The 12000-nt window shown below is 38.0% G+C and overlaps 1 protein-coding gene and 1 pseudogene across 1 annotated transcript; one reads left to right on the forward strand and one right to left on the reverse strand.

The window, feature by feature from the left end:
* Positions 1–1901: 1901 nt before the first annotated feature.
* LOC119193171 (cGMP-dependent 3',5'-cyclic phosphodiesterase-like) lies at positions 1902–3732 on the forward strand. The gene is made up of 3 exons (XM_037446820.1): positions 1902–2049; positions 3180–3276; positions 3549–3732. Exons 1-3 carry the CDS (start codon positions 1973–1975, stop codon positions 3669–3671), a joined length of 297 nt encoding a protein of 98 aa, XP_037302717.1. The 5' UTR covers positions 1902–1972; the 3' UTR covers positions 3672–3732.
* Positions 3733–5152: 1420 nt separating this feature from the next.
* On the reverse strand, positions 5153–10298 carry LOC119193170 (annotated as a pseudogene).
* Positions 10299–12000: the final 1702 nt, after the last annotated feature.

A 12000-nucleotide genomic window follows, 5' to 3' on the forward strand; every position in this document is an offset into this window, starting at 1 on the left:
ATCTGTAATCCGTCCTCTCAAAGATCGATTATTGTTATTGATAGCTTACTCAATCTATGGATTGGTTATTGGCATGCTTTATCCATAAAACGAATGAATTATCAATCTTAGATGGCATACATTGGATTAGGATTGGTTATTAATTTCGGGCGTATGTCGTTATCCAGTAAAACAGATAGCAAGGTAATAGAACAATATGTGTTCAATATACATCGTGAACACGCATAGCTGTAATCTTAGATACATTCGATTCATCTTTCAATCTTTAATTTTGGTAACATTACATAATATAGTAACTCTTGACTTTGATTTGCTTTTTTTGTTTTATTCAACAGGTTTGTATCTCCACTTACCTCATTTACTGCTTACCTAAGTGGCTTTTCATAAATTCTATTGAATTACCTTCGTGATGAGCCGACTATTTTCATTTCATTTCGCGTCAGAAACGACCCTAGCCGCGTTATACTCCAGTGAAGGCAGTGTAATGGAGCGTCATCACCTCGCGCAAGCTATGTGCATTCTTAACACGGAGGGGTGCGACATTCTGGAGGCATTGCCGCGGAGGGGAATATGATCGGGCCATCATGCTCCTCAGGGATTACATTCTGGCTTCCGATCTGGCTAATTATTTCAAGTTAGTGATATTTTTTTAAAGGATAAGACAGTGGATCTGGTGCATCTATAGTTATTTTCTAGAAAGACGCTAGGTAAGGTGGCTACAAGTCAGTAAGCAAATCTCATAATAATATTGCGGTTTGGAAAAATTATAGAAGAATTATTTTTACTATTTTTCGTTATAGAAGATTTTTTGTATACTATTGACTCGTATGACTACGGAAGTCATAAAGAAAAACAGTGCTCAAACATTTAAATTTGTCATAATTTCTAAAAATATTTTCAAGAACACTGGTTTCATTTAGGAACCTGAACGAGTTTAAATCAATATCTCAAGATTACCAGAAAGGCAATCGGATGCATAGCGCGTGTCTTCAGGCGCTGCTCATGAACGCCGCAGACCTCAGCGATCAGCTCAAAGACTGGAACAGCGTCAAGAAGACTGCGGTTAGCTCAGCATTTCACGTCAGCAGTGGAGGCCCTTAATGACGCGAGGTCCCAGAGGAAAGCAAAGTTCCTCGGTTTTGACCGTTCCGTTGGTTAGATAATAAAATGGGGTCCTCGAAGACCTGTACGCCCGAGGACTGGAACGTTTGCCCGGTTCGCCTCCTCTTAAGGTCGCCTCTGCCTGTTAGTCTTATAGCTTCTATGGATGCCCAGACAGTATGATTTCGTGTCGTATTTCTGTATATTTTGTTCTTGCTCATACTTATAAGTGAGATACAGCATTTAAAAATTACTTTAACAGGTGGTGCTGTATTATGCTAGAAAATCAGATAGTTGACGACAATCAGATTGAATGACTTTAAGATCGGGTTCAAATACCCGATACGACCTTGATCAATATCTGTAGGTGGATCCCGAAAATAATTCAATCATAAATGGTACTTTACTTAGTACGTCGATCGTTAGGCACGGGAAGTACTTTCTGATTGTTCCAATTCAGAAGGTAGCGCTTAACATTGTTTTTTGAAATTGGCTATAAGATCGTCAATTACTTTGAGCGGGTAACTGACTTTTTTATACGGCTCTCCGCGAAAGTTCTCCACTGCACCTGATGGTCAGTGGAGTGAACTCTAAATAGATCATCAATTGATGAAGTATTACCCCCGTTAATTAACACAATTATGCCGGCCTATTCGAAACTGGATATAAACAGGCTGATCCTGGAAGGCAACACACTTACGTCGGCCATTATGGTGGGTTTTACCTATATTGTGTACAGTGATCGCTATCCTGGCGGATACAAATTGGCTAGCAGTAGCAGCAAGTAATTGTTTTTGTTCAGGCTGCAGTATTAACGGAGTTCTTCAAGCAAGGCGACGTGGAGAAGAGTCGCGGGGACCTTCCACCTCTCATGATGGACCGGGACAAGTGCTTCATACCAGAACTCGAAATCCAGTTCCTGCAGATGACCTGCGTGCCGCTTTTTGAGTTAGCTCTATTTAAGTAACATCGAACAGCTTTAAATAGAAAGTACCTGTACTTAAATGCTTTTGCAGTGATGTAAAAAAAAAAAAGGTGTTCATCTTTAGTATCGAAATTAGTTTCTTCGTCAAAATCCATTGCATCTGCTTGCCTCCCATTTGGACCTAAGAGGTATATAATAAAAGCCATAGCTCAATCACAATCAAATATTCAATCGATCTGTGGTCGACTACTGTGATCCTCCCTCCCAGAGCCTCCCCAAATAAGCGCCAACCATACCAGCTTTGAACAGCCCCTATCCATCTGATACCCGCCACTTGTTTCAAGTCATCGGCCTATCGTGCAGCTGGGTGTGCCATATACTACCTAAACGCAATCTCCACTCCAGCACTTGTCTGCTGTATCACGTTATTTCTTAAAAAACATTCAATACATCTTGATTAAGTATTTGGGTATATTCCGGTGGTTGATTTACATTTTTTATGAGTGTAGGCCACTTTATTTCCCCCGCCCCATGTAGGTAGGTTTATGTATGTATGTAGATTTCTAAAATACTTAATCATTTTCCATTTGTTTGTATTATGGAAGGCACTAAAGTTAAATAAACTAATGAATATTAAATCGAGTGAGTGTCCTCTGATATCTGCCGCCCCTAAGAGGCTTGTGCCTATACGGCCTATTTACAAATCCAGGACTGGTGTATTGAATAATGGCGATTAAAAATGACTTTAAGGGATTAGGCCTTAGTCCACCACGCTGGCCTAGTACGGATTGGTAGACTTCACACACTCTCAAAATTCCTACAGAGAATTTCTCAGGTATGCAGTTTTCCTCACGATATTTTCCTTCACAAAGAATACACCCATAATTTTTTTTTTTTTGGAAAAAGGCGTTTGTATGCTCTTAGGATTTGAACCTGCTGTCATTGGTATCGGCAGTTCGTTCCATGACTATTTATTAGAGATGGATGACTTTAATATCTATCTCTAATAAAGAGGTCCTAAACTCGTTTCCTTCAACATCTTATTTAATCTTCAATCCATCAGTTCTGTTCGATTGTACAATGACTGGTTCAAAACCACAGACTATAAAAGTAATAGAGTTGGTTTATAAATTACAAATGTGTTTTCATGTAGTAATTTGGGAAGGATAATTCCAAAGGCAACGGCGTGTGTGAAGATCATAGAGAATCACATCGAGAGATGGGACGCTGCTAAGCCAGTTTTTGCGGAAGTATGTTAAAACATTTGTTAATTTAGCGTTTTTGTATCATTATGCAGCAATGGTAGGTAGGTATCATCGCTTCGTATATTTCACACAAACACACAAGTCGAGTGTATTCCTGTGTTAGGAGGCGAGCCTATCGCCACATCGAGCACAAATTCCGGCCTATCGGCTGATACTGAGCTGAAAAACCCAACCACTCACTCTCCCCTTCCCGGGATTCCAAATCCGGACCTGGAGTATATTTAAAATACGAAATTAACTCAGAAATCTATGAACAGGTGCCGGCGACTGCAGGGCTAGCCGTTTTACTGAGTCCAGAGTTAGATAACCTCATAGAGTTAAACCTCAAGGAGAAAGAACGTTTGCGAGTAGAGGGAGAAGTTGGCGAGGAAGCAACTTAGAATATAATAATGAAGTTAGTAAACAATTATTTAAATTTCGAAAAGTGTTAAATTATGTTTAAATTTGTAATTTCGGTAACTTCAAAATGTTTCGATAAATAAAATATAATTTATTGCATTAGGATATTTTTTTCAAAAATAATTTTGTATTTAAAATAAAAAATGAAAAACAACAGTATTTATTAATATTTTATTTCCCATACAAATAGTAAAAGGAAATGGTCTTGTGGACCAAATGTTTATCACATACCTAACCTATCACAGAACGGAATGGTTCGTGTCTCTTTGGTGCGTGGATGAAAATTATTTAAACTTATAATTTACGGTCGAAAAATCTTCTAAAATTGTATATTCTGTATTATATTTACTAGCTTTTGTCTGCGGGTCCGGCCGCGTAAAAAAGTTTTTGTTTTTCCGTATTAAATATTTCCCGGATATAAAGTAGCCTATAGGACTCAGAGGCAATATAGATTTTTAACACTGAAAAAAAAAATCAAATGTTTTTATATTATTGAGATAAGCACGTTGAAACAAACAAATTCTTTAGCTTTATATATTAGTATACGTGTAGATTTTGAAACTTATTTTAAAATTGCTTGTATTATTTATTTAAATGCAAAATCATTTGCCTTTATATTGGCGTGCACAGCCACTCAATAGCTTATTTTAGAAACAGCGGGACGATGATTAAATCGTAAAGCTTTAAAGATATTTTATCCTAGTAGCACAAGTTTTGTTATACAAAAGTAAATTATGGAGTAAGTTATCAAAATTGCGTTAGAAATTCACCTAAAATAATAGATATTATTATTTTACATAAGAGACAAAATAATCTAAGATTAAAAACTTTAAGAGAAATGATACACAAATGTTACAACAACATCTCAATAAAAAATGTTTAGAACAATATGTAAAATGTGAAATGAAAATAAAATATGATCGTATGGTTTAAAAATCATCATGTAAACCCGATTGCATATAAATTGTACCCATTTGTTAATTTGTTATACAGGGTCATTTTGACATCGCGTTACTAAATGAAACCACATACTTATCTACTTAGAAATAATACTTTACAATAAGTTACAACAGCCGTAGATGTAAAATAAAAAAGTGAAGTTTCGAACAAAATAAATATTAATAAAATTTAATTTTAATTTTACGCGCCCTAAAGCCACGAGTACTACTCTAAGAGAATTCTTTGCAGCGGCATCATACTTTCAGTCAGAAATACACTCACGCACGCGCCATGTTCGCATTATACTACAAAATGATCAGAAATTCAGAAAACTAAAAGGATTGTTGGTGAAAATATTCGTTATTATATCAAAACAACCCTGTATATTACCTACCGACCCTCGTCAACAGTTTTATCATATCGTAGGGCTGCAAAACGATGTGATTATATAAACAAGTAACATCAAGTATACGAAAAATAACAATTATAATATACCATTATAGTGCTATAAAAATAAATTATCTTACAACAAACCATTCTCTTTCGGTTGTAAGAGCTCTTCAACAAATTCTTCCACCATCTCCTTTAGTTTTTCCTTCATTTGCATTTGGTCCCTGCAACGATAGGATGATATTATCACACCAGTAGAATAAGCTTAGTTAGCAAATAGTAGGTTGGGGTTCAACGTGGTAGTGTCGGGGTTTGACGTGGTAGTGTCGGGGTTTGACGTGGTAGAGTTGGGGTTTGACGTGGTAGTGTCGGGGTTTGACGTGGTAGTGTCGGGGTTTGACGTGGTAGTGTCGGGGTTTGACGTGGTAGTGTCGGGGTTTGACGTGGTAGTGTCGGGGTTTGACGTGGTAGTGTCGGGGTTTGACGTGGTAGTGTCGGGGTTTGACGTGGTAGTGTCGGGGTGTGTTACTCGGTGGTGGGCGCGTCGCAGACGAGCTCGCTGTAGTACTTGAGCTTGGGCTCGGTGCCGTTGGTGTGCGCGGTGAGCGCGAGCCCGCCGCGCGTGCGCAGGAGGATCATCTCGCCGCTCGTGTACTCCTGGTCCAGGCCGGTGCCGAGCACACCTACGAAACATTCATATCTCAGGTTCATTTTCAAACAATTTTGGTAAAAATGTTATTTTAAGTTGTATTTTTTAGTATTATGAACGATCTGAGGAGTGAAAGGAACTTCGAACGAATGACCAACATATCATTCAGTTGTATTAAAATTATCTTCTAGAATAACAGCATAAAGAGGATAACATTAATTTAAGATCTGAATAATATCGTGTCGGTATTACTTACTCAAGTGCGGTCCGCCGTTAGTCTCTTCCGGTATCTTCACTCCAGCAGTGAAATCGTTTATAAACACTATCTCATGTGAACCCACTTGCCTTGGATACTGTAAAAAAAAATACATTGTTCATACTCTCTACAGCATAGAAGATCTTGAATCTAAATTTAGCACCAAACATCGCTCGCGAAATTCGAAAAAGTCGATGTCCAATAATAAAGACAATTTTAATTCGTCGATAAATATCGTATTACCTACGAGTAATTTTAATCACATGATGGTAAATTCAACCCTAAATACAATTGATAACCTTCTAAATTACATTAAATTTACTTGTTTGTATTTTGGTGTTTTACCTCCCCCGGTCCATGGTAGTTCCTTATCCGCCTGAATATCTTCTGTATGACTGCCGGCTCGTGGCAGATGTAGTACGCGTTGTAAGACACGTGGTATCCGTACTCGGCATACAACGCTTGCAATTGTTGGTTGAGGGACGAACCTTTTGCGTACAAGTGAGATGCTAATGAAGCTACCTGTTTCGTGATAAAAATGTTAGAGGCAAAAATGATACAATCATATTCAAATTAAAGTATAACGCGTCGCATGTTGTGCGAAATAACGTCGGAATACACGTAGCGTGTAAAAATGAGCGTTACGGCATGAAGACAGCACAACAGGTGTGTTTCAAAAGATTCTCGTCAATTACAAAAAAAATATACCGCTTGTGTTTTCACACTGATATAACACTCATTTTTACACATCACACACTTTTAAATGTATCCTTGTAATTTTTTTAGTAAAACGCGCTTGACGAGTGCATTGCATTGGCGCGTGTTGCGATTTTAAAAACACAGATGTGTGCCAACGTAATAAACTCCAAAGTAAGAATAGGGCTGGATGTTTAATCTGTGCATTTTCCTGTACGTGTGTGCGTATGCACCTATGTCTATGTAGGTATAAGTCGCAGCCTACACGTAACTCTCAAACTTAACTCTATAACTCTGGCCACTGTATAATGTTTATTTCACTGCACATGATCACACTGTTATAGGGTGGGTCAGGAAATATCACAAGTGTAAAAGTCCGATCTAAAAAACTAACCAGTACGAATAAAGCGATTACATATACTCGAGATTTTGATATCGGCTTTGACGTCAATGCAATGGGAACCTCAGCATTTATATTTTATATTCACGACTATGTAACAGTGGCGAAGGATGAAATTTTCCAAAAGGTATCCTGAGCTAAAAGAATATTCCCTTAATTAACAAATTGCGGCCAATTAAACACACAACAAAAACTAAGACAAACGTAAATAAACCTAAAATGGAAGACGGTAAGATTCGTTTTTTATGGACGCATCGACACTGCTATGCAAGTAGGGGTGTAACAACCCCCCCTCAAAGATCGTAGTCCTGTAAGGTGTAGTACTCACGTGTACGGCGGCCGACACGCCGTCCTTGTCTGGCACCTTGCGTTGCACATGTACCCGATGGCTCTCTCGAACGAGCGAACACCGCCGTCTTGCTCTGTTGTGACAGCAGAAGGGTCGTGTTACCTGCAAGGTCGTTACTGAGTTAATATGGACCATGCAAGAGATTTTACCAAAGTATATCTATACATGCTTTAAACTATTTGCTTTTAAATTTCTTGGCGGCTGTGAAGTTAGCTGCGAGCGCAGGTCCATGCGAGTACAATGAAGTCAACAATAAATTTAGTTCAATAAAAAAAATATATTTTTTATATCTAAAAGGATTCATTAAATTATAAATACTGTTTTGTTTTAGAATTTTTAAAACTTGTTATAAGTCAATATTTCGTTTTATTATATTTTTTAATCAGTCGGATTATACTAATTGTCCTAATATGCAACATCCAGACCTTCCGCGTGGATTATAGGCGTAGAACCGGTCGGGTCAATTTAGTTCAGAGATCTGCGCGGTTGATAAACACGCATAATTTCACCAGAATACCCTATCGGTAGTGAAGGATTTTAGATTTTGGAACAGTGGGATTGTATTGCGACCACTAAAACTTTTGCCGAACACCAAATTCTCGATATTTATGGATTCCCAAAAATCTGAGATCTGTTCATCACTCTGAGGATGGTTGAGAATCACTAAGCGCAACACAATCATTTTGAAATTAAACTTATTTTCGGATTCTATCGCGGTTTTAATATTTTATTTTCTCCCGACGTTTCGAAGACTTTGCAGCTTCATGGTCACGGGGACTGTCCCCTTAGTAGAAAATTAGAGAGACTTTCCTGCCTCACACCCACCACTATAACTCCTGTAAGCCAGGATCAACAGTGGCAGAAAATTAGTAGAAAATTAGTTTAATTTCAATGTCTAACATTCGCGTAAACATAAGAAAACAATCATTTTGTTAAAAAATATCTTTTTCACACACCCATCCATTTAAACCCAGTTAAGGTCTCGACGAACTGTCCCTTCCCTTCGACGACGGCGCGCAACATCTTGGAGCTGACGATGCTGGAGATGACGTACACGTGGTCCGGCGACGCGTCCGGCCGCCGCCGGTAGTACTGCCGCAGCAGCCACCAGCCCAGCAACGATCCCATCTCGTTACCAGTAAAGATCTTCCATGAGGCAGATCTGACAATTTATAAAGATCATGATTGAAGTTAACACGAATGTTACATTAAAATTATTTAAAAAATATGTTCGCGATATTGCTTTTAATCTGGACGTTTTAAAAGTTTTCAACCTTCATGACCATGTGGTCATGTGTACGAGCATATGCTCTTCATGTGAATTGTAAAATTTTATTAGTACATCAGTATAAAACTCTTTCTCAAAGAATGCGCGTTAGTTGGTGGACTTCTCAACCTGAATAGTTTGAGAAGTAGTTGAAAATAGGGATTAAGATAAAAATTCAGTTAAAATTAAACAAGTACTATAAAAATCATACTTTTATGAAACATTTTTTTTATCAAAAACTTAAATTATTTTGACTATCTTCACCATGGAATCAAATTATGAAATAAACCTCACAGCTGCCAACTCAAATACTCTTCTACAAATGACTGTAGTTTCAACAATGCATACTAACTGCTCGTCATATTCGGCGACGGCGAGCCTGTCAGCGTCGGGATCATTGACGAGCGCGAGTCTGACGTTATGTTGCTGAGCTAATGCCATGCTCAGCTCCAGGCACTGCAACTCCTCGGGATTCGGGAACGTCACCGTCGGGAACTCCGGGTCCGGGTCTTGTTGTTCTTTCACACTTATCGGTTTCTAGAATGTGCATATCTTATACTCTTCGTATTATTGACATTAAATACCATATTCGAAATGAAGCGTAGGTGCAGACATTTTTGTGTAACAACCGTTTCTAATAAACGATCCTGATCGCAATCTTCAATCCCATTCCGTGAAAAAAGCAATCAAAATAAGTCATTTGTAAGCTTATCAAAAAATACTTTGTTCTGATTGGTCCATTTTTGAGATAGATCGAAAAAATCGTTTGAGATCGTTCATTGGAAATGGCGGTAAATTGATAAGAATATTTGTTGTATTAAGTCTGACGTCGACTAGTGTAGAATCGAAGCTCGTCGAAATCAATAGATTTGAACTCGGCGGGTTCCTTATAGATGTAGTTTCTTAGTAACTATAATGGAACCAAATTATGACTAGATTTGATTCGACGGACCCAGTCTACATTAGCTATTAGACATTTGATATTTCACTACGCCTTTGAGTTTTGATTTAAAGACAGACTGAGAACTCTTACATTAACTAAGGGCCATATTCATAAATCAATTTAATTTTTAAGTAAAATATCAACTAGACAATGTATTGAACTATTTAATAAACCAAGCTTAAGCTATCATTTAAGAGCTTGTGCTCAGCTGAGTCGGGGCTGTTACAAAACTCAGCTGTCAAAATCTAACACATATTGTGACTTAAAATGACATTCAAGTTGATGTTAATATGGGTTCATTAAATAGCGACTGTCTTAAAATGCCGAACTTAATTTGACATCTCATCTGTACCGTATCTGTAGGCACTTCAGAGCGAAACTGAGTTGGATTTATTAATATTGTTCTAACATCTTACCTTCAGACCTGCCGTTTCGAAGGCTTTGACGACGTATTGATATCCCACTCCGTGCATGGCGCTGTACACAGTGTCTACCGCAGCTGATCTGTTGTTCTCCACCACGTCAGAATGCAGACTGTCGCGAATGTACTCCATGTACTTCGACGTCACCTCGTCGTGGCAATCCTTTATTAGCTCGTGCGAGCGGATCTCTGATATGTCCCAGTGTTCGTCTGGTATACTGGAATAATATAAGATAAAAATATTCCATTGATCAGAAATGATTGATTTAAGTCTCTCTTGGTCTTCTTTTCCACTCATCATTATCATACGCTGAAGTAACCGTAAGTTCGCCTAACATATTTTTCAAGCACGTTGTAGGAAACATTTAGCTTAATTTTGCTTCCAGCCTAGTTAACGCCGACGGTCTTTAGATGTAGTCCGCATACCTAGTCTTGCCATAAATATTGTAATTAAGAAAATAGAAAATTGTTAACTGCAAATAACATTTATTACTTTTACAGTGTGTCAGTTTAATACATAAATATAAAACAATTAAAAATATAAAAAGCTTATTCGAAGTGGTCTCCATTGGCTGCAATACAGTCCTTTAAACGATGAGGCCAGTTATCAATAGAAGCACGCACTCTTTCCATGGGAAAATTCTTCACTGCCAATCGTATAGATTGTTTTAGGGACTCCAAATTATCATGGCGTTTAGAGCAAGCTGTACTCTCTAAAACTGACCACAAATCATAATCCAGCGGATTAAGATCGGGACTAGACGACGGCCAGTCTTCAGCTCTGATGAAGTCCGGAATGTTCGGATTCCAACCAAGACTGCGTGGACCGAGCTTTATGACCCGGCGCCGAGTCTTGCTGGAAGGACCATACTTGGTTATTGAACATGGTGATGTTAAGGGGCTTAACTACCTTCTCAAGAATGGTATCTTGATACACTTGTGCCGATGTTTTGATACCTTTTCACAAAAATATGGCTCAGTCACTCCTTCATAGCTAACACCCCACCAAACCATCACTGAAGTCGGATAATGTCCACGTTGCACTCTGTCGACTAATTGGGAAGCTTCCTTAGAGCTTTGAGCATAAATACGGTCATTTTGTTTGTTAAAATGTTGCTCAATTGTAAAAATTTTCTCATCCGTAAACAAAATTTTTCTGTGACCTCCCTTTGCGTACCGCTTCAGTAGTTGTTTCGATTTTACCACCCTATTCTTCTTTAAATTATCAGTTAAGAAATGGCCAGTGCGTCTCTTATAGGCTGCAAGTCCTAAGTCATCTTTTAAAATACGCGACATGGTTCTAGGTGCTATCTTCATTTCCCGAGATAAAATCTTTTGCTTTCGGACAGGATTTCTTCGAATTCTTTCCCTTACTGCTTTGACCACCTTTTTCGTACGAACACTACGTGGACGGCCAGATCTTTTCTGTCACAAACAGAGGAGGTCTCATTGTACCTATTAATAGCCCGGTACACAAACATTTTACTAATACCAAGTGTATGGAGAGTTTTAAAATTGCATTTGGCTCCATACCTACTTTGTGTAATGCTATCACAGCGATTCGGTTCTCTTTATCACCCCACACCATTTTAATATCGCAAAATATTTTACAATGTATTGGCGCCAAAATGAGAAAACACAATGAACAATCGTATAAAAATGACAGATTCGAAATTCAAATGTAATATTTTTTTATAATTAAGTGTAACAGTATTTATGGCCAGACTAAGTATACTATTACAAAAAGCCACAATATCTCCCATCTTCGGATTAGAATTCAGGGCCTATGGATCGATAGCCGGTATATGTAAGCTTCTACAAGCAAGGAGAATTACAAATTAGTGAATTCCCTAGATCCTCTGAAATGTTACATTAGCATGAATCATGTTTATAGATTTCCCTGTTTACAATGAACTATTTATGTCGAAAACAATTGATAATTTTGTCACGTCACTACCATTATAATAGTTAACGCAAATAATATTTTCCTTATATGCATA

The sequence above is a fragment of the Manduca sexta genome, unplaced genomic scaffold (genome assembly GCF_014839805.1).
Source record: "Manduca sexta isolate Smith_Timp_Sample1 unplaced genomic scaffold, JHU_Msex_v1.0 HiC_scaffold_3696, whole genome shotgun sequence".
Taxonomy (NCBI): Eukaryota; Metazoa; Arthropoda; class Insecta; order Lepidoptera; family Sphingidae; genus Manduca; species Manduca sexta.

Coding starts and splice junctions, on each gene's coding strand:
- LOC119193171 (XM_037446820.1), top strand. CDS start 1,973: ATGATGGACCGGGACAAGTGCTTCATACCAGAACTCGAAATCCAGTTC. Junction 2,050..3,179: donor ACCTGCGTGCCGCTTTTTGA/GTTAGCTCTATT, acceptor GTTTTCATGTAG/TAATTTGGGAAGGATAATTC. Junction 3,277..3,548: donor CTAAGCCAGTTTTTGCGGAA/GTATGTTAAAAC, acceptor ATCTATGAACAG/GTGCCGGCGACTGCAGGGCT.